The 23,136-nt window shown below is 48.7% G+C and overlaps 1 protein-coding gene across 2 annotated transcripts; it reads right to left on the bottom strand.

Moving 5' to 3' along the window:
• Positions 1-11,295: 11,295 nt before the first annotated feature.
• On the bottom strand, positions 11,296-23,045 carry ZIC3 (Zic family member 3). Of its 2 annotated transcripts, none has more exons than XM_045471612.1 (3): positions 21,349-23,045; positions 20,043-20,206; positions 11,296-11,890 (listed from the first exon to the last, which is right to left on the bottom strand). In XM_045471612.1, exons 1-3 carry the CDS (start codon positions 22,403-22,405, stop codon positions 11,741-11,743), a joined length of 1,371 nt encoding a protein of 456 aa, XP_045327568.1. In that variant the 5' UTR covers positions 22,406-23,045; the 3' UTR covers positions 11,296-11,740. The 2 variants fall into 2 exon arrangements, with proteins under 2 accessions (XP_045327568.1, XP_045327567.1); XM_045471611.1 differs by lacking the exon at positions 11,296-11,890 and adding an exon at positions 16,965-19,202 and having other exon boundaries at positions 21,349-23,022.
• Positions 23,046-23,136: the final 91 nt, after the last annotated feature.

Here is a 23,136-nt window from a genome sequence, read left to right as displayed (position 1 = left end):
CCTCATGTCCCGATACCATGACCCCAAAAGATAATCAGGAGTCCACAGTCCATTGCCCAAAGGCTGGTTATGTTTCGTCTCCATTAATACCAAGGGGGCCATCGTTCAGCTGGGCTAGCCAGCGCTGTCACAGGTCCAACTCAGTTCCAGGAAAGCTCAAACCTCTCTGGCCACAGACTAATCTCAATTCCAAATCTACTGAGAGAGAAATCCCAGGGCAAAAAGCCATACCCATCTCGGGGTGGGGGGATCCGAGCTTAATCCATCTTTAGAAAAAGGGACATTCTTTAACTCTATTGCAGAGTAGTTTGTTTAAACCCAATTTACATCACCAAACAGATTGATTAGCATCTCACTCTGAAGTAAGTTTCCTCCCGAACAAAGGCTTCTTATGACAAAAGTTGCTCATTGAGGCAGAGTTCCCCCAAACAAAGCCAGGACCTGCTACCCTTGGAGGGTGTCCCTTCCAGCCCCCTCACGCTTTTCTTCCTACCTAAAATCTACCCAGCTCAAATCCCTCTTCTTCCCGGAAGCCTTCCCTGACCATCCCGGGCCACCAGTGTGTCTTCTTCCAACGAATCACAAGAGCTGTGGCCTATCCTGTTCGCCTGGCAATGGCTCATCCATGGACTTAAGACTTGGAACTCTTCTTGTATTACTGCCCTAAACTGTTGAGAGTGATTTTATCATTTGTGGGTTTGTTTGGTTTTTTTTTTTTTTAACCTATTTAGTTTTGAGACACAGGGAGAGATCAGGGGAGGGGCAGGGAGTGGGGGAGAGAATCCCACGCAGGCTCCGGGCTGGCGGCACGGAGCCCGAGGCGGGGCCTCGCCCTCACGAACCGTGAGATCATGACCTGAGCTGAAATCCAGAGTCAGACGCTTAAACCAACGGGGCCACCCAGATGCCCCTCTTTTATCATTTAAATCTAGGCCCAAATATCCGTTACCACTGCCCCCACCCCCAGTGGCTCATGAGCTACTTAAAGAGCGCCAACATCTCTCGGGCTTCGAAAACAGGATCAGAAGGGTGAGCCGATGTTCTGAGGCCACACAGCTGGGTCACGCAGAAGCAAGTCTGATCTGGCTCCCCAGAGAATGTTCTCCTAGCTGTTATTTCTAACTCCCTCCCAAGGAGTGTATTGACTGGCCCCTGAGATGCGTGGAAAGGTATACGGCAAATTCAGCGCCGGCCTAAGGGAGGAGGGCCTGTGTGTCAAGCCTGTGAAATCGGTACTTAATCTGATAAGCAGTGGGGCACCATGGAAGGCTCTTGAGCACAGAAGTGACAGGAACAGTGTGACAGGAAGATCAATCTGACAGTTGGGGGTAAAAAAACAAAAAAAAAAAAACAAAAAACAAAAACAAAACAAAAAAAAAAACCCAGCGATGAGAGCCTGAAGGCTGGAGAGACCATAGTCCAGGTGAGGCAACAGTTCGAACTTGAAGGAAGGAGGAAGATGTATAAGACAGTAGAGTGAACTGATCACGGAAACACTAAGAAGAACCGTCAGCACAACCCTCCCAAGTCCATTTCTAGAGCCAAAGAGGTGAAGAAAAGGTAAGCTGTCCATAGTATACAAAATGAACATACTTTTCACTTGGCGTTCCTTTTCTTGCGTCTCTTCTGATTCTGGTCTCCTCTCTCCCCTTGCGACTGAACTACAGTCACCTTACATGGGACTCTTCTGTTAGGTGTTGAATTTGTTTCTAAGGAACACAAACGTTTACAAGTTAGCATTGCAACCATCCCGACTGGGGACACAGCCACAGTATTGTATCTTCAGCGCCGAAATACAGTCAGACCTGCCGATGTTTTTCTGCCTGGTTTGAACACCTCGGCTCGAATAAGGCCTCAGAGAAAGCTGTTGAAATTAAAGATGACAAAGCGTGAATCAGGCACCTCTTCTGAAAATGGTGTGTTAAAGAAAATAAGGGAGGGGCACCTGGCTGGCTCTGCGGGTGGAGCATGCGACCCTCAATCTCGGGGTTGTGAGTTCGAGTCCTAGGTGGGGTGTAGGCATTACTTTAAAAAAAAAAAAGTGAAGGGGCGCCTGGGTGGCGCAGTCGGTTAAGCGTCCGACTTCAGCCAGGTCACGATCTCGCGGTCCGTGAGTTGGAGCCCCGCGTCGGGCTCTGGGCTGATGGCTCTGGGCTGATGGCTCGGGGCCTGGAGCCTGTTTCCGATTCTGTGTCTCCCTCTCTCTCTGCCCCTCCCCCGTTCATGCTCTGTCTCTCTCTGTCCCAAAAAAAATAAATAAACGTTGAAAAAAAAATTTTTTCTTTTAAAAAAAAGTGAAATCTTCAAAAAAAAAAAAGAAAGAAAAAAAGAAAGAAAATAAGAGATGTTTAACTTGTATTCAAGTCAGGGATTTGGACCACATCTAGAAGTTTAAACAAAAACAAAGAATTGCATGTACTTTTTTTTCTTGATGAGGACATAATCACTAATTTTAAAAATACTGAAACACTCAACCATTTTTTTCAAAACCTGATGCAAACGTGAGTATTTTGTCTCCTGCTCAATTCTCTGACCTTTCCTATCAGCCCTCCTCCAGCTGGATTTTTCCAGATCTCTTTTGATTATTTCTCTTTCTTTTAAAAAAATTTTTTTAATGTTTATTTATTTTTGAGAGAGAGAGAGAGAGAGACAGAATGCGAGTGGGTTGGGGCAGAGAGAGAGGGAGGCACAGAATCTGAAGCAGCCTCCAGGCCCCGAGCTGTCCGCACAGAGCCCGATGCGGGGCTCGAACTCACAAACCATGAGGTCATGCGTGACCTGAGCCGAAGTCAGGTGCTTCACCGACTGAGCCGCCCAGGCGCCCCTGGTCATTTCTATTTCTGTATCTCCAGACAAGCGTATGGCTAGATGCTACTCAGACAAATGTGATCCTATGACCCCAGATGACAAAGACCCACTGGGTCCCATGATTTACACATCAAATGCCTTTCAATAGCTTCAAATATTTGGGATTACGAATGCTCCAATAATGCATTAGGCACTTGTGGTGGTATTGAAGCCACAAGAAAGGAATATTACTTTATTAATACGGGGTTGAAGATGTGCTCTTTCGTCGAGGGAGGGAAACACACGCGGTAAAACGCACATATGCTCTCCTTGTCTGATACCAAAGAATCCAGAGTAAACCTCATCAGACAGAATGAACCCCGGCGCCTGGCACCACAGTGTGCCCAGTCTTTCTGATTTCACGAGTGGAACGGTTAGTCCCCAAAAGGATCGCACGGAAAGGGGAAGTTGTCCCATGTACGGCACTCCGAAAGCTTTACTGTTACTGCGCCTCTATTTAGTGTGCAGATTGTAATAAAACCCATGTGTGAATGTTTATATTTTAAAGATGTTGGGGCTCCAATATGTTCTGAATTAGGGCTCTGGAAAATACTGTATAGATTCAGCACAAAGCTAACCGAAAGACTAATCTTCCCATTGTTACACTTTAATTAGTGCGACCTGTCACTACAACTTTTTATGATGGAAAGTATCAGGCCTTTTATCTTACTTTTAAGCCCCATTCTGCAAACAGCAGAAAGGGAACTGAAAAGACAAAGGAAATTGCATTTTATGGAACAATAAGGAGAGTCTTTAAAAATCCGGGGAAGTTCGCAAACGGCCAATGAAATCTACTTGGAGGCACCACCACTAGAAAGATGGCCGTTTACTGAGGACGCGATGATATTAGCAATCAGCTACCTCCTTAATCCCCTCCACAATCCAAAGGCTAAGAAAGCCTCACTAAATATTGTTCTGACACCTTTAGGAGGAAATCTGACGCTGAAAAAACACAAAGATCGGTCCCGAAATTAGGAAAAGGAATTGGAAGATTTACAGAATCAGCCGGAAATTAAGCCCCACACAACTACAAATGTGACGGCTTGAGCTACTTTTATTAGATGAGCCAGATTTAGCAAACTTGACATCTAAGTAAATAATGCACTCAACATGTTCTCAGGAAATGGTGACTTAAGAGAAAGAAAGAAAGAGAGCTAAAAAAGCCAGAAGCCACAGACAAAAATAGGGCTCTCTGAGTTTGTACAATTCTTTTCTGCAAACACTGTTTATGCCAACGCTATTGTAGTTTGTCCTCAAGATAGAAGAGGCTTGATATGAATTAACGTGCTGTCTTGAGGAAATGTGCGTGTTTTGAAAGCGCATGGGTCAAAACACACACACACACACACACACACACACACACACACACACACACACAAAGTCGAACATGCAGTGTTTCTTTTCTGGGAGTGAAAAATAATTACTGCTAAAATACTTTTCCTTCACTCTTTCATTATTTATTCTCTAATTTGGGGGAGATTCAGCTGGTTTACTTTGTGTCTGACTTGGAAACCAAAGCTTTAAACTGAGATAGATTGAGAGCTTCTCAAAGCAGAATAGGGAAAGGAGGAGGGGGCTCGGAAAACAAAATTCCTGCCTTACAAATTCCAAGCCACATGCTAATTGGTTCCTTTTCTCTGCTCCCCACCTGCAGTTAAATGCTGGATCAGGGGCGCCTGCGTGGCTCAGTTGGTTAAGTGTCAGACCAGCTCAGGTCACGATCTCGAAGCCGGTGAGTTCGAGGCCCACGTAGGACACTCTGCGGTCAGTGCGGAACCCGCTTCGGATCCTCTGTCTCCCTCTCTCTCTGCCCCTCCCCTGCTCGTTCCTTCTCTCTCTCCCTCTCCCTTTCTCTCAATTAATAAATAAACTTAAACACACACACACACACACAAACAAAACACAACAATGCAAAGAAGCTGGCTCCTACATCAGAAGCCCACTTCAAAGCACACTCCAGTTCTAGACTTCTCCTCAGCCCGACCCGAACCCTAAAGGGGATGGGAAAAGACAGTGACACAGAAGAGGGCACGGTCTTCTCTTTTCCTGCCTCTCCCATTACCACCCCCATTTTGTCCGGGGAGCTGGGGAAAGAGAGCCGAGGTGTGCCCTTGGCATCCGTAGCTGGGTCAACAAACACTATCTATCATGGTTCCATCATCTGGCTACCTAGTGAATTAAAGTTGAAAGAGAATTGGCAAAAAATTTTCCGGTGAGGTCATCCGGAGACTCCAACTAGCACCGATTCCAGACAGAAATAAATCGTGGGTTTAAAAATAACCTAAAACCTCATGGCTGGCTCAGTTGGGAGAGCATGTGACTCTCGATCTCGCGGTTGTGAGTTTGAGCCCCGTGTCGGGGGTAGAGTTGACTTTGAAAATAAATGAGTGGGTTGATTTTTAAAAAGTAATGACCCAAAACCTCAAAGGAAATCGTGGTGGAACCTAACATTATTTGTTGGGAGCTCCTTGTAGTGAAAAGACTCACGGAAAGGCAATCCTTTAGCACCCGTAATGCTAAAAGTTAACCTTAGACTTGGCTTTTTGTTCCAAATAAACCTGTTGGAATGTCTATCGAAAAGCAATACAGGGTAGGTGAAAGGATTATTGTTCCCACTACAGAAAAAGCGAGAGCATTATTTTCCGATTCAGGAAATGCCAGAAATCTGAAGACAGCACAGTATTTATAATGTTACCATTTTTAATATGTCATGATCATTGACACAGAAAGCTGCAGAAACGTGGAGGAGGACTTTTGGCATAATGAACGGGAAATGATCAGAAATACAAAAAGACTTGGGTTTTGCATTGAAGTTACATGTTAAATCAAACAAACACACGCTGAGGAATCTGCCTCCTGCGTGTAGATGCCAATTTGTCCTCAGATCTACACCTATGTGTCCCTGGAGGGTTGGCAGTTCTACGTTGGCGAATGGAAGTAGAGAAAATTGAGACGACTGTCCACAGTGGAGAAATAAATCTGCCGTGGACAAAAGTCATGTTGCAGCTGATTAGCGGAGCAGGCCATTTTGAGATGCTGACCCTTAAAAGACCACCGGTGAACGAGTAGATAAATTGGGGGCAAAGCGTTCCAAGAATTTCGATTTCCGCCATTCTCTAGAAAATAGTTCTAAAACGTTCATAGAGATCAGATTCACCTGGGACACTTGTTGAAAAGGCATATCCCCAGGTGAAGTTTGACTTCATTTATCTCTCCTGGGTCCAAGAAATGTGGCGGTGGGGTTTTTAAAATTTGTTTGAAAAAATAATTTTTTAAGTTTTATTTATTTATTTCGAGAGAGAGAGGGCGCGCGAGCAGCGGAGGGAGAGAGAGAATCCATGCTGTCAGGGCAGAGCCTGACGCCGGGCTCGACCTTGAGAACCGTGAGATCATGACCTGAGCCAAAATCAAGGGTCAGACCCTTAACCGACTGAGCCATCCAGGTGCCCCATGTTGTTGCGGTTTTCTTTGTTTTTTTTTTTTTTAAAGTAAGCTCCATGCCCAACGCGGGGCTCGAACTCACGGAGCCTGAGATCAAGAGTTGCATGCTCTACTGACTGGGTCCACCAGCTGCCTCCCCCCCTCCCCACCACCCCCAAGAAATTTTGATACAGGTGATCCACAAGACACACATCAGGTGGCCCTGTGACCTTCATAATTCTGTGAAAATATCTAAAGAAGCAAAACGAGAAGGTCGGTTAAATTACATGGTGTATTCTGTGCAAGCAAAGTGTTGGCCTGGACTCGATACAGCTCTCTCTCCTCCGGCTTGTAGAGCACCTAACGAAATCAAGGAGGCATGCAGTGCAAGTCTTGCCTGAGACCATTCCTCCTCGAGGCTTCGAGCGGAGAAGTTTCCGGACTGGTGCAGTGGTGGTCAGATCGTGCCCCGAGTTTAACCATTTCAGAGCGGAAAAGCCCGGGACGCGCCACACGCGCTTGAGGCCAGTGCTCAACATGAGGATCAGTGAGGTCTCCCCTGCTTTCATTCCGGACGATACACGTAAAACTCGTTCGAGCCACGTGCGGCGATTGCAATATTTTTCTAGCGCTGGAGAAATGGGTCTCACCCTCTCCTGTAGCTAAAGAATGTTCTCTCCTGATTCTACCAGGAACGCTAGTTTCGAACACCAGACTGCTGCGAACTCATACTTTTTTTTTTTTTTTTTAATTTTGTAAACGTTTACTTATTTTGGAGAGAGAGCCAGAGCCAGAGCCAGAGCAGGGGAGGGGCGGAGAGAGAGGGAGACACAGAATCCGAAGACACCGTGACCCGGGCCCAAGTCAGAAGCTAAACTTGCCTGAGCCACCCAGGCGCCCCACGTGAACACATACTTTCGATCTAAATCAACGCATATGCATGCACACGTAAACCACGCTTCCTTTATTGAACACCATATATGCACAAAATAAGTTTCAATTAGTGCGGGCTACAGAATCGATCCCCCCCCCCCAACCCCAACCCAAAATGCCCGAGGCCGCACATTTAAAGAAATGAATGCAATTTGAAAACCATTGCACAATTACCTTTTCAAAATGATTTGATTTTAATTAACGCATTTATACTGTATGTGGAAGCTCGGTTTCAAACACTCACAAGGGGCAAGTGTAGAAGACGTGATAAAATATTTATCGTGGATCAGGATTTTGTGCTTAGCGATTACCGATTGGTGTTCTGATTTAGTATCTGCCCAGTAGAAAACCATACTGGTTCGTTTATAAATTCAACGTTGTTTCTAGATTTTTCTCTCTGTTGCTGCTTCAGTAGGGAGGCGTTCTCGTCCTGGGTCCTGATTTTCAAGTCGTACATTCCAACTATTCACTTATCCAAAGTGATTACAGTTTAAGGCCAACCAGAAGCATTTGGGCTTCAGTTCGGCGTTCAAATAGTTGTGTGATACAATCAGTCAGTATGCAATTACAGGGAATCTAATGGGGCCAGATGCATGCAGTCTGGACACATGCAAAGTAGAGATTAAGTTTTATGCACGCAAAAGCAAATTATGCCGTTAAACAGGGCTCACTGATGAATTGCATCCCTTTTTGGCCGGTGGGACCATATGAATTTTCATTTCACTGGTTCAGAGCTCTGAAACTTTCAACACTTCCAAAAGTAGTATGAACCTTCAAGTACCCACAGCCAAGACCATCCAAAAAAGTTGTCCTCCATGTTTTTCCTAAATAAGGGTTTCTCTCCCCTCCCCCCACTCAGTTGCGAGCACAACAATGTCTTCGCAGAAAGTCTGGTGAGAACGCTTCCCTGCAGTCTCATTCACAAGATTAAATCTAGCGCCTGGGACAGACACATGGTGTTGTGGTGTTCAGCGACATAACATTCATCGGAAGAAGCCTCATTTCACCTCCTTGATACACCCGCAAATCAGGCTCAAAAACCAGGGAAGGCTCAGAAATGATCGAGGAATAGATGGCCTGTTGGAACCGAAGCACAGACGCTGCGCTGGAAGAAAAGACAAATGCCGAAGTGCATAACGATTCTGAAAAGATTTCTTTATCGAACATGTCATTTGTTTGAAAGACCGGGGTTGTTGGCATCAGATGGGGGGCACCAGCTTGTTAGCAAAGTGAAACATGATGGCTGCAAGATACTGGCGACTGATGAATCAATTGAAGTCACTGGTGTTGCTCAACTGAACGTCTTCATTTAATACGTCAATGGTCAGGACTTGAGGAAACACCTTTGGTTTGGGGTTATCACCACAACCAGGAAGATGTCACATCTCAGTGAATCCCCGGGCTAAATGGTTTTTTTTTTTTTTTATAAAGAATGGCGAAGTCCCCCCAAGAAATGTTACCAGCTGGCCAACCAATTACATACTCTGCTGGTGATTAGCTGCAAAAACACAACACGAGTGAGCTTTCTCCGTGTCAGTTCTGGCTGGGTGACGTTCGTGAATCATTTGTACGCAATTCCCATGCATTGGATTGGTATCGGGATGTTAAAACGCATGTATTTATCTGTACCACAGATTGCCTCCCATTACCTTGTCGACTCTGGGACGTTTACAGAGGGAATTGTTGGCAATCACATTTTTCTCATTTCACCCATGAAGTTTCTGATGACCTGATATAAACACAAAGAGGTCTTTTTTCTCCCCCCCCCCCCAAGGAAACGCAACCAACAGAAGCAGGAACACTTCTCTAAGAATCAAAGAGGGTGTTCTTCTGCCTGCCCCCGCACCCCCACCCCTACCTTCCTATTTTCCCGGAAAAGACTGTGCTGACTGATTTGATCCTTGGGACTCTAGAGTAATGTCACCTCCAGGAGGATCCGGCCACGGGAGGCACTACAGCACTGCCCTAGACGTCAGTTTTGAAATTGGTCGTTTAAGACAACCTTGCTCTTGCTAAGTAATTAACAACCAACGCTCAGAACACACGGAGCCCCCGCATCTAATCGGGCAAAGTCAGAAGGAAATAGACTAAAGTGATACAGCAGTTGAGGAAGGAATCCTGAAAAGTCTCCCAGGCCTCTGTACAAAAGCCATTACCATTCAGCAGTACCGCCTGTCTGGGAAGCTCCAAGCCCCCAAAGTCAGTGGGAAGGAAAGAAACACTTCCCACCCAGACAGTTCATTTGGGAGGAGCTTAGTGCGTTTGGCGTTTTTGTTTTGTTTTGCTCCAGGAATAGACTTAGCCCTGAGGGGAAAAAAAATGCATCTCATAATGCTGTAATGGAGCATTTCTTCACTTTCAGACGTAATAAAACCAAAAGTATGGCTGTAAAGTAATTAGACTGGTGGCCATTGTTTGTTTTTTGGTTTTTGTTTTTATCTTAAGCGAGGCCATCACCTAGGGAGTCTGTAAACTTATTCTAAGGATGCTGACATCAGTCAAAACATTTTGGGGACTCTTCTTTGAGAATGGCTTTCAAAGCTAGCTTCTAAGCCCCATAAGAAAATGGGCCTCATTATTCTATAGTCACACTCACGTAATACCAACATAAATTTAGTGGGGGGGAACTGAATAATTTAAGACGCCATCCGATTTCATCTTTTGTTAAATGTGAATGCCGATTTTCACACTGTAAAATTGTCACTTAACTTAAATATAGTAAGAATCAAGCTGTTGACTCAAGTAAAATTGTATCGAATTTCCAGCAAACCATTAAATTAGTATGCTTACAGATTTTAAGTACACAACTTATTTTGATCCAAGACTAAGTGCATTCGTTGGAAGATAACGAACAACAGGCATTTAATAACATTTTAATTTTACGCGTTTAAATATTCATGGCTATGTTCATAAACCCACGTGCCTGATCTAGCCATTATGCTTATGAAATGCAGTATTTCTTAGATACCCTAAGAAATTTTGTTGTTGTTGTTGTTGTTAATCCCTGGAATAACCCTAGGAGGTATTCTTATCGCAGTGCAGCTGCCTCTCGCACAACTTTGTAGTCCACCTTTCCAAGGGCTTTTTAAATAATCCCATTATAATACTCCGCTGCCTGTCGGAAAGAACACAGTTCTTGTTCTGAAAAACAAAAACAAAACAAAACAAAATTCTACCGACACTGTTCTAGGGGCTATAAAAATGTCAACTCTTAGGGAGCTAAGAAGCAAAGAATCAGTCTTTCTTGACCGGCCTGTACTCCTACTCTTGATGCAAATGAACAACAAAAATCAGAGGGAGACGGGCCGTTTTCCCTCTCCTTAAAAATTACAGTATCATCAGTCTACTTAGAAATTTTCATAAAACTGGATCTAAAAAAACCCAATAGCCATATACTCTATCAGGCTGCGACTTTACAATACGTCATCACGGCATAATCACGTCAAATAAATAGAATGACGGCCACTCACAGATTACATTAGATTACCGATGTTAAATTCAAAATGAGAAATCAAGGATCTGGAGTTCGAAGAATTGCTCTGAAGTGTCTTCATCTTCTCTAACACTACAGTTCATTAACGACAACTTGTGTTTTAATAACACCTATATTCCATGATTCTGTAAGTGTCCTAATCAATGGTTGCCAACTTGTCTACCCCAAGAACCACTTTGGGGCTCCTGAATAACAGGCATGTAATGTTCTATGCTGCAATGTCTGGAGGCCCTCCTTTCTTCTTTGAGGCGATTTTTAGCTTTGTCTTTCCCTTTCTCACCCAAAGAGTGGTGTTCCAATGCTGTTGTTCCTCCCAACTCCTGCCTCCAGTCCTTCCTTCTAATCACCCCATCAATCCTTGACTTGGAATTTTTCCCCTGACTTCCCCAGCACCTGGCCCTGAGTCCCTCTGGGAAAACACTGTGAGCTCAGAACAGTTGGTTGAGGTTTGTTCAGCGGGTTGGGGTTTTTTTCCCCCAGGTTCACGGCTCAGGGGAAGCCCAACTACATGTGAATAGAATATAAACTGTCCCAATTCAACAGGTCGGTCGACATTATTTTAGGAGTTATAGTTGTCACTGCAATAAAACAATAATCACAAAACGTTTTAATGGTTTTATTCAGGTCAAACAACAATTGTAGGGATCTTGGATACTGCTTTTTGAACACAAACATACAAAATTAACAGAACAAGCACGCGTGTTTCTAGTTTTCAACACGTTAGCCCCACATGTGCGATGCGGGTATTTGAAAGAGATTTTCAACAAGGTCAACACAATGCATGAGATAATACACACTGGGTTATGAATCAGGCCAGTCTTCACCTCCGTCTTCCCACGGATAATCCTAAAGTGGCAGGGTGTGAAGGCCAGGGGAGGGGGGAGAGGGGTTTCGCTTTTCCATTTTCACAAATGATTGCTCAACACAGACTGAAATACACCAAAGGAAGAAAATAGTCTTTTTTATACCTCCGGAAGCTACTACTCTTACAATGATCGCTTCAAGGTAACAGACATCCAAATTGATGTGGTTTTCTTTGAAACCTCATCAGTAAATCATTTCTTGCACAGTAGGTTGGGCGTGAACCCTGCATTTAGGATAGGTAGTGTTATGGAGGGCTGGCTGCTGCATACCAACGTCAGTATCAAGTTCTTCGTCAGGAATTAGAGACTGTCCCGGATACCAAGCAGGACAACACTGGCAAAAAAAACAAAAAGTGAACTGCAGACAGGTCAAAACAGGCTGTATTTACGCTTAGAAAAAATTCTTAAAATGTTCATTTGAAATAATGTTTCAAATGCTAGTTTATAATAGAACACAATGGAATCTTTTCCACACCGTACGTGCAAATGATCTTTACAGATGTTGTGTTTAAATACAACATGTTAGACAACATATACAGCCTATCCGAGATCAAACATAATAAACTTGCCTTCTGCTGATGGCTATTTTAACACTTACTGTAAGCTCAACCTTTCTCTCTGTTCATCACATTAGTCAACAGGTTGACGTGTCATCACATAAATACTATGCAAAATTGTCTGCTTTATTACATGATTTTTAAAGAAGGATGTTTTCTTTTGTTAAGAGATGTAGGTTTTGTTTTTGGTTTTGTTTTTGTTTTTGGAAACGGGGAGTTTCTTGAATCTCATGCAAAGAAGTTTTGCTCCTGTGCTATCAGCCCAAGTACCCTGAACCACTCCCCCCCCCCTTTTAATGTTTCCTGAAAACTTAGTGGGTTTCAAGCTGCAAATTTCGACGGTTATGATAGAAACCAAGCCTTAGTGGGAAAAAGCAGTGCCCTTCAGAGTCATCCCACAAATATGAGAGTTCTACCGGTTTATCACTCATCCAGATTTGCAGAAATTCCATTCACATAACCCCTATGCAAATCAACCAGCTTTACCATATCAAATGACCCAAAGAACACCGCAGGTATCCAGGGGAGGCAGTTCACCAGCGCATCTTTAGCTTGATTTTAACGTCCACTTAAGAGACAATCTGGGCTCTGTGGTTCTGAGAGAGACAAAGTGCCTAACCATCAGCTAAAGCTTTTTCAAGTTAATGAACTTTTCATCTTTCACACTTTCAGCACCAAGAGGTTTACCCAGGGGAAAGCCAAACCTCAGGGTTCCAACTACAGCATTGGAAAAATAAAGTATAGACCAAGGACCACCTACTTCCTTTGATCTCTCAAAGATGTCAATACTCCATTCCAGGGAGGGGGTGGGGGGGGGAGTGGCTGAACCCGGGAAGGAAACTTCAACCGAAGGGGGGGGGGGGGGAGAAAAAAAAAGATCTGTTTGGTGGCAATTTCAAAACAAGTTTCCAAACTGCAGAAGGGGCTCCGGCCCCTTTGACTTGCAGGAATTACACATAAGAAAAGGACAGAAAATACTACAAGGCATGCTTATGATTTTAATTGCCCAGGGGTTTCCAATGCAAAGCCCGACAACTTAAATGCATATTCCAAATTCTTGCTCCAAAGCCGTCTTCTTTCTGCACTGAAAGGGAGGAAAGACAACCCCATCAATTGTTCTCTGCAGATAAAGGCACTGTTTTGCAGATTTCCCCCCCAGATCTGGGCCAGCTTTGCTAATGACCTGCCCACCCACCTGGGACCCTTCCCAAGGTGGCCCCCCGGGAACTGCCCCACACCTTCAGGTGCCCAAATGCTTGACAGTGGGCAGCCCCAAGAAGGCTGCCTTTTCCTTTAGCTCTCGGCCTCCACGAAGACGCAACCTGAAAGAATTCGTCCGCTTATTTTCCTAGAGGAGGCGGGGGGTCCACAACTACCTCCTTTTATCTCACTTCCCCCCCCCCCACCCCCGTCCTCACGAAACACACGGCCGAAGGTGAATGTGCAACATTTTTCTGCAGAAAAAAACACGAGCCTCAGATCCCAGAGCTACCGCGGGTTCTTTCACCCGCCGGCATTTAGGCACTTAAGCAAAAGCTGAATGAAAGTTTTCGGGACTGTGACCTTTTTTCCCCCCCACTTGGCGTAAGATCGCCAGCTGTTCCCAGCACACACAAAAGCTGCGACAGTGCCATTTTTCAAAGGCCCACGGTTAAATGAGATATGCAGGAAACGGGGCCCGAGCAACGCGTAAGGTTCGAACTCGCGATGGCACCTCTCGGGCGAGAAGCAGGGGCGTTTCATTCGGAAATGGTACCTGCGTGCTCCCCTCCCGGGGCCCCGCCATTGTCCTTGGCAGAGAAAGTGTCCGCACATTGGCAGTTTTAGGGGCTCGGAGGTGCTGTGGCCTCCCGACCCGGCACAAGAACTCAAAATGGCATTCCACCCCCCCCCCCCCACCCCGACCCGGGAGGAGAGGGTTTCGAGCGGGACGGGAGGGTGGGGCGGCCTCCGGCGGGTTTCAAGTCCAAGTCCCCTGGGAGCCCCAACCCCCAGAAGGCTCGCCAACTTCCCACGCCCAGAATGCCCTGGAAGAACTTCTTCGCTTCCGTTTTTTTTTCACAATTTTGCGTTCGGCCGCCGCGATCTACATTCTGCCGCGAGGCGCTCGGAGCCGGGGAATAACGAGGGAGTTTAAAGCACACAACAGTTCGGCAGCCCGCAGTCAGCGCTTTGCTGCGCTCCGCGGGGGTTCGCATCCGGCCGCCATGTTCACCACTCGAGAGCCGCCCCCAAAACCACCCCCCTTCCCCACACCCCTCCCCTCCCCTCCCCGCCGAGGCCGCGGCGCTGCAAAGCCGCTTTCAACTCTCCCCCCAACCCCCCCCCCACCCCCCGGCCGCCAGAGCGGCTCGACGGCTGCGGGGTGTGCGCCTGCGCGGGAGTGGGGGCGGAGGGGGGGGGGGCGGCGGGCTTGAAAAGGCCGGAGCGACGGGGAGCGGGGGAGGGGTTGGGGCCCGGGCCGAGCCTACTCTTTCCTCGCAGCGGGTCCCCGCTCGGGCCCCGGCCCGGCTCTCGCACGTGCGCGCTAAAAACCCACTTCAAAGTCCGCTCCCGGCGCGGGGGCAGCCCCCTCCGGGCCGGCCCTCGGACCCTCGCACCCCCCGCGCGGGCCGCCGACCAGGCCCCGGGCCTCACCCGCCCCCCCCCCCCTCCCCACCGCCCGCCCGCCCCTCCAGTCCAGGCCCTGCGGAGAGACCGGGAGGGCCGGGCCGGAGGACGCCGGCTTAGGAGCCCCGGCGGCCGGGAGCAGCCTCCGGGCGTCCGAGTGTCTCCCTCCCCTCTCCTCCCTCCCCCACCGCCCGGAGAAAATGAATGGAACACAAAGTTTGCGGCCAGTGCTACGCTGCGGCCTTCGGAGCTCACCATTGTTTGGGCTCGTATTGACCCCAGGTCCGGATTAGGCAGCGGCTGATTCCTGCTTTACAGCCCCGCCGGCCTAATGAGGCCGGGAGGCGATGGGGCGCGAAGCGTCCGCGGAACCCGGGCGACCGCCGGCTTACGGCCGCCAAGGGCCCTGTAGGTGGAGGTCAAAGGGTCAGCGGGCCGAGACCGCGAGAGAATTGACCCTAGGAAACGAGGTCCCCTCCCCCCCCCCCCCCCCGCCCCCCGCCCGAGCTTCGACCGGGACTTGCAAGAGCTTGGTGTGTGCACAGGGACTCTGGGCGCCCCGACGAGGGGCCCGAGGAACGCCGAGCCGGAGCCCTGACTTCCGAAACGCCCGGCCCGGTCCCTGGGGCAAAGCCCTGGCAAAGGCTTGAGCCTCGAGGGTCAGCCAGCCAGCCAGAGAAAACCAGCCAGGCTGCCAGGCCGAGAAGCCGCCCTTCAGGGCATGGCACACCGGGGGCTATGCTTACAGAAAAACTTAAGCGGCAAGAGGCCGTTCGACTTTCCTCTGCGGTTTGGCGGGGGAGGGGTTTTAGGGGGAGGAGAGGGTGCCAGGGGCAAAGAGGCAAGGGGACAGCTGGAGGCGAGGAGGGGGGAGGGGCGAGGAGGTCCTGAGCACAACTTTCCTGGGAGGCTTTGTGAGCGGAGGCGGTCCCTGCTCGCTCTCCAACCTTCCCAGTAGCTAAGACCGACCGTCCCGCTTAGCCTGGACCCTGATCTTTAACCTTCCAAACTGGATGAAGGCCAGACTTCTGTCTGCTGGGAAATAGACACCTCCCTTTTCCCCACCCAACAGTGGAAATCTTAAGCTAAACCACCCATTTTGGAAAAGATAATGGACTTTTAACAAAGGTCTTACCAGGTGCAAGAAGGAAAATAACAGGTAGATCACTAAGAGCCCAGTTGACATTCATGGTTTCCAGCTGATCCATCTTTAGGGTTGCAAAGGTTTTTTGTTTGGGGGAGGGGGGGAGGTGCTTATTCTTTAAGGTATTGACTGAAAATTCAAGAATATAAATGTGCACTCCCAGAGTCAGATTACAGGAAAAAATACCTGTGAAAAGTTTTCTACTAAAATCAACTTTTTTTTGCCAACAAATGACAAGGGCAGAGGACACAGACTATTTGAGAAATATGACGCTACGCCAGAATTACAGCAGATCATGTAGAGGGGGCAAAGCCATTACATGATCAAAATGTTGCTTATCATCATTGTTAATTGCTGTCTTCCCCTCCTAGGACACAATGCTTTATGGCAAAATTTTATGGTAGAATAATACCAAGTCTACTAAGGAAAAATCAAACTCTGATTTATGTCTCCGAAAGAGATATTTGCTATATTTAATGGCCGGGGGCGGGGGGCAAGTTTCTGAGAGAAACTTGCAACCAACCCATCACTCAACTCCCATTTAAGATTAGGTTAAGTTGGGAGAGGAAATTTATGGAGAAAACAATAAATTGTGGAAGTTCAGTGCCTATTTCAGAAGAAAAACACGATTTAGACTTCAATTGGAACACATCTAGAGCCAGTATTATGAATATAGACTTTCTGAAAACTTGCTGAGCATTTAAAACGGCCTCGGGTTTGAAGTGAAGGAAAAATCCTGAAACAGGAATTTGGTCCAGCACCCTCAATGTCAAGGTCAAGATTGGAATGTCTGGGGTAGAAGTGGTATACTGACCAGGTTACCTGCTCATCGCTTGTGAAGTCATCCCAATCTCTCTGTTCATGGCATTCAGGCCCTTGCCTTGTCTATTGGTGGAGGAAAAGTGCAAAAAACCCCATTCTCCACAGACAAAAAATTGCATCAAAGCAGTTTGCAATTAGAAACTGTCAATAATTGTTGACAAAGATCAGTAGATAACTGAAAATAGGCTGCTTCAACTACTGATTTAAGGTTGATTTATTTGAACATGGAAAAAAAAAAAAAGCGGGCACTAAATACAAAAATGTTATAACATAAGTAAGATGTGCCAAGACTTTATTTCTTCAAAAAGAACAATAAACAAGATTCTATAATTCAAAATGATTATGTATAATACCAAATTGATGGCCACCAAAAAACCTAGAGCATTGCTCCCTTCAAGAGAAGGAGGTACTTAAACCTATTCATTACATTTCTAATTCTTTACAATTCCTTATCTCCACCATTATATTTGCTGATTTGCAAGCTGGTTACTCATGCAGAGACTGGGGTCTCAATATTAAACGGCACCCTAAATTAGTTAAAGTCTCTCGATACTCTAACCCACTCCAACCCCCCAATATAGTAATCAGGTTTTTTTTTTTCACATAACTGTAAAAGAACTGTTTATCCAAATGAGTTGCTTCGCTGAAGATTAAATGGATTGTTAATATTTTATCACAAAGCAAACAACCATTTTTCATTGTTATTGATTTTAATGGAAACAATGCTCTTAACATCTGTGCCTATAAACCATGAACTTTAAAAATACATATTTTGCAAATGTTTTTTCTTTCCATAATATTTCAGAACCGCTGCAGTTATCACACCGCTATAAAAATGTTATGAAGAATTGTGATAATTATGAATTGAACTATATACAGCAAAACAAATCAGCCTTTGCCTTCCAAAATTGTCAATGGACTATGGGTCTTTTTAAGAAGCACTTTAACCGTAAGTAAGCACGGCTGGAGTGGCCTTACTCATCACCACTGTTTCAGACATACGCTTACTTTTGAAAATATATAGATAGCTAGATAGATTTGATAGGCAGATTAGATAAGTCATAGATACAAACGTATATATGTATATGGGTGATCTCTCGATAGATTACACAGACATGCATCCTGCCACAATGTTCATTTTTATGTAAGGTAATAAAAAACTAAGGGACATAAAACTCATTAGGTTACCTTATGTTTATATACGGAGGGCAGGGATGATTAAATCCAGCTTCTCAGTCTTTGAAATACAAGATTGAGATGTCATGGCCACTAACTGAACTGATCAGTAATATTTGATTTGCATGCCGAAAATCCAGGACAAACACATTTAAACTCGCAGTTAAACAACCATCTGAGCTAGAGATAAAGAAAGGAGGGTCTCCCCAGATGGAAGCTGACACTATAAGGAATCTATACTGCAATAGAAAAATAATTTAACAATTAAAAAAGGGATCTGCGTGAGTTATAAATACCAACAAACAAGATTTCATTTGCTTACGTCTCCTCTTTGTAGAAGGAGGCTGTTACAAAACAAGAGAAAGGAGTCAGTGGTTCAAAAACTGTAAATTGTGTTCTTCTTTCAAAACAATAAAATTTAATGCTAAAGCAGTTATAATCAAAAGCTGTACAGCATTTGTTAGAAAACATTTTTCCATAAATATTGTTCAGTTCCCGGCACTTGTAGCAATAATTAAATTACAAACGATAAATATGGCATCAGTGGATATGTATTTACAAAAAAAAAAAGTTATTACAAAAGGCAACTGTATACTAAACGTCACAATCCGTAGAGTAACATCACATCCTCAGCCTGAAAAAATACCGAACAACAGTTTCGACCCCATTAGACAAAAATACATTCACAAGTGTAATGCTTTGAGGAAAAGTTCAAGACATAACAGGACTTTGGCACGGTTTAAGACTGTGAGAGTTTAAACAATCACCACTAAGGCGAAGAATTTCCATCGTTTAACATCACCACCACCAACAAGCCTTCTATAACTTCCTCTCAAGAAACAGGACAAGTGTTAAAATGCACTGAAGGAGCTTAGGAATGGGGTGTGCAGAGAGCAAGAGAAAAGGGAGGAAAAAGCAGTGAGAAGATTTGTTTTGAAAAATCCTTCAAACGCCAAAACGTATTTTCTACTCCTGAGAACAGGGCATGACTACTTTTGGATCTTGCCCCCAAAACCTTCCTGGACAATTGCAATTGACAAGATGTAACCCTATATATGGCCTCTCGCCTTAAAACTCCATTTCCGTCTGATTGGTCTCAGTTTTCTTTTTAAAATGCATTTGGTCCATTCTATGGTTAACAGGGTTTGTATTTGTCCTCAGACGTACCATTCGTTAAAATTGGGAGGAAGTCCAGGGTTGTGGCTGGTGCTAGTTTGAACTGCAGAAGGGGTTTTAGTGGTATCTTTACTGTTTGCAGAAGCTATAGCGGGTGGAGTGGAAGATTCATAGCCTGAACTGGCAGCAGGGGAGGAATCTGACCCTTGAGATTCATGAACCTAAAATTAACATGTATATATTATAATGAATATAATTCCAACTGGCATCGTGCAAGCAAAAACAAGAGCAGAATTCGAGCACTGTAGGAACAAGACCGCCCAGTGACCCACTTAGACGAGAAATGCCGCTGATTTTGGGGGAGGGGGGTTGTTTTGAATTTCCGGATTACCGAGGTCTACAAAACCCGGAGATGGTCGCCAAGAGAACAGCTTCAGCCCTAAGACTGGCATCATGGAAAAGGAATACAACACTGGGTTTCACTCCTGCCCTTTCTCCGCGGATGGAGTGGGATGAGCACTTAGTCTTGGGGGCCCTATGGAACACTCACTCCCGGCCCAGGTTTCACCAAGCCCGCTGCGGCTTGGGAAAGCAGGTACAGAGAAAGGTGGCACAGGCGCCCAGGGCACTTCGAGGTCTCAGACAAATGGGTGGGAATCAGACCACGCTCCTCGGCCCTATTGTTTGGTCGGCAGCCGCAGGGCAGCCGTAGAGCGAAGGAAGCACCCACCCCCGGGTTCGGCGCGGGCACTCTCTCGGTTCCCACCGCGGCCAGTGCCGGGAAGACGCGGCCACCGCAACCCCAAGCCCCGGCGAGCTCGGTTAGAGCTTCCCAGTAAACAAGCAATTGTTCCCTCTGCTCCCTCCTCCTCCCCACCGTGCTCTCCCCCGCCCTCCCCCCCCCCCCGCGGGTCCCCAAAATGGGTTCAAGGTGTCACCGCTGGAGCAAATCGGATTTAACGTGGAGGATACAGGGTTGGCAGCGCGGGCGCTTCCGTTCCGCGGCCCGGTGTCGGGCCGAGTGTTTATAAACCGCCGACCGCTAATAAAGAGGTAATTACCTTCATGTGCTTGCGCAGAGAGCTCGGGTGCGTGTAGGACTTGTCGCACACTTTGCAGATATAGGGCTTGTCCGAGGTGTGCACATGCATGTGCTTCTTGCGGTCGCTGCTGTTGGCAAAGCGTCTGTCACAGCCTTCAAATTCACATTTGAAAGGTTTCTCACCTGCAAAAGGCAAAAACGCAAAGGGGGGGGAAATGCGGTCAGGGCCCGGGGCTTCCCAGGGCCCAGCAGCGGGAGACGGAGCGCCCTGCGGGTCTGGCCGGAGAGGGAGCGCCGACTGGGGGCGGCCGTGGCATCTCGTTTCCCTGGAGAAAAATGGAGAGCGCGGGTTGAGCCTGCAGCGCTGGGGAGTGCTGGTCCGGGCGGGGGTGGGGCACGGCCGGCCCGGAACCTGCGCGTCCCTTTGTTCTCGCGCAGGATGGGGAAGCCTCAGGCTCCTCCAAAGTTTCCCCTAACTTGTGCTTCCATTCCCCACCCCCCCCCCGCCCCCCTCGGCCCGGGGCTCCCAACGCGTGGCCAACGCTCCGCCGCCACCTCGGCGATGTAACCCAGCCCGGGCGGGACAATGGGCCGGGGACGGGACAATCCCGTTCGGGTCCTTCTTTGTACCTTTTAATTCGCCTCTTTCAAAGGCAGCGGTTTGGCTAAACCCAGTATTAAAAAGCACGGGTCGGCGTACTTAACGTTGGAAAAGAGAAAACTATATCAATCCAGGGGCTCCGGACAGTTTTACAAGATGTTCTGAACAAGCCACGAAACTGTGGTGCCTTTTCTACTTTAGCTTTCCTCCCGGAGGACTGAATTGAACCTGGAACTCCAAATAAAAATAGTTTGACAAAAGTATCAGTCATTTAATGAGGAGATGTGCCAATCAAGGGGGGAGAAAAGAGCGGAAGTAACCGAAAGTTAGTTTTCATTAGCATTTCTATGGTTGCCCTCCCCGAATGTGTGCCGAGAGCGGAGTCGCTGGTAAGCCATCCGCTCTCAACACGTTCGGAGTCCCTTCCTAGTAACCCAGAAAGAGAGACAAAAAGAGGCGGCGCCAGTTGGTTCCTGGGCGCGAGAAGGTTCCAATTAGTTCCTGAGACCGCGGGGCCGTCAGCCCGGGAAGTTAGAACTGGGCAAAAGCGCCGCAGGACGGGGAGGGCGAGAGGTGGAGGGACACTGACAGCGCTTCTTTGCCGAACGGCCCCCGCGGGGCGCCGCCCCTCTTCTCCGGTCGCCACCCCTCTCCCTCGCGCTGCAAGTCGGCTGGGTGGCGCGGGGCCGCGGTCAATCCCGCGCCCGCCTGCCTTCCCCCTTACCTGTGTGGGTCCTCTTGTGGATCTTGAGGTTCTCGGAGCGGGCAAAGATCTTCCCGCAGCCCGGGAAGGGGCACGGGAAGGGCTTCTCGCCCGTGTGCACTCGAATGTGGTTGACCAGTTTGTACTTCGCCTTGAAGGACTTGCCCTCGCGAGGGCACTCCTCCCAGTAGCAGACGTGGTTGTTCTGCTCCGGGCCCCCCACATGCTCCATGGTGACATGTGTCACCAGCTCGTGCATGGTGCTGAAGGTCCGGTCGCAGCTCTTCTTGGGCCGGCTCAGCTGAGCCTCGTCGATCCACTTGCACGACAGCTCCTGCTTGATGGGCTGCCGCATATAACGGAAGAAGGCGCCGGGCCCGTGGTGGGCCGCCACGTTCACGCCCATGTTCATGTTCATGGGGCTGTAGTTAGGGAACTGCGCGCCGGCCGTGTAGGGGTCCGTGCGCGGACTGGCCACCGGGCGGTACGGGTCGGCGCGGCCGAACAGCTCCCCGCGCAGCCCCAGGTGGACCTGGTTGTTGTCCACGTGCCCTGTGGGCGACGGGTGCCCGGCGCCCTGCTCATGCAGCCCGGGGAAGAGCAGGTACCCAGGAGGCTCGGGGATGCCAGCTGGAGCGTGCAGGCTGCTCGCCGAGCCGGCGAAGAGCCCGTGCTGCCCGCCACCCGAGGCCGCCTCGCCGAGCCCGGAGCCGCGCTGGCGGAACAGAAAGTCGCGCGTGGAGTTGAAGGCGGCGGAGGCTGCACCGCCGTAGCTCGGCACCTGGCCGGCGTGGTGATGGTGGTGATGGTGGTGGTGGTGATGGCCCAGGGCGTTGGCGTAACCCGAGCCCTGCGGCGTGAACGCGGAGCTCTGGCCCGAAGACAGATCGTGAGCCGCGGCGGGGCTCAGCTTGAAGGCGGCGGCGGCGGCGGCGGCGGCGGCGTGGGGCGAGTCCCCGAAGGGATTCAGCCCCATGCCCGCCGGCTCGCGGTTGGGCATCTCGTGGTGGCGCGGCGCGCCGAAGCTGCCCACTCCCAGCCCGGGGAACTGCGGGCCTCCGTCCAGGAGCATCGTCATGGGTGGGGCGTTCTGGGCACCGGCGAGAGCGCTGAAATGAGCGAGGGTGCGGGCGAAGGAGGAGATCTTCGAAGTGCCGTCGTCGGAGACGGGTGGCGGCGGTTGGACACGGCCGGGAGACCCCCGAGGCGGTGCCAGGGGCCGCAACTTTCCGTCGCTGGGAGAGTCTCCTGCAGAAGGATAGGAGGGAGGAGGGGAAGTAGAGGAGCAGGAGGGGGGGGGAGGAGGGGGGAAGAAGGAGCGGGGAGAAGGGAGGAGAAAAGACTCTGGGACTAGATCTGGTGTAACAAACTAACAGGCGCGCACAAAGAAAAATAAGCAAAATAATAAGTGGAGGGCGGAGTTGGCCAATCCGGTCCCGGGCACCCCTCCTCTCCCCGAGAGCGCAGCACCGCGGGGCCAGAAGGCTCCCTCGGCGCGGGCCTCCCGGCTGGGCTGCGCTTAGTAGCAGAGCCGGCTCGTGGCCGGCCGGCGGGCAGCGGGCTGGAGGCAGGCTCGGTCCTCGCCGCTCGCCGCGCGAGTCCCAGCCTCTTCGCCTCCAGAGTAATGTCCTTGGACTGATAAAGTCAATCACTCACTCCTCTCACATAAACCGAGCGGGAGGCCGCGCGGCGCGCGCCAATCGGGAGCCAGCTGGCCCGCGGTCACCTGACCCCCGGCCCTGAAGCCCATTGGCCGCCGCCACGCTGATTGGCAGCGCGGAGCGGGGAACATGGCAGCCGCGGCCGAGC

Source organism: Leopardus geoffroyi, chromosome X, assembly GCF_018350155.1.
Source record: "Leopardus geoffroyi isolate Oge1 chromosome X, O.geoffroyi_Oge1_pat1.0, whole genome shotgun sequence".
NCBI classification, from domain to species: Eukaryota; Metazoa; Chordata; class Mammalia; order Carnivora; family Felidae; genus Leopardus; species Leopardus geoffroyi.
Note: the sequence above shows the minus strand (reverse complement) of the source record. Positions and strands in the feature narration are given on the sequence as shown.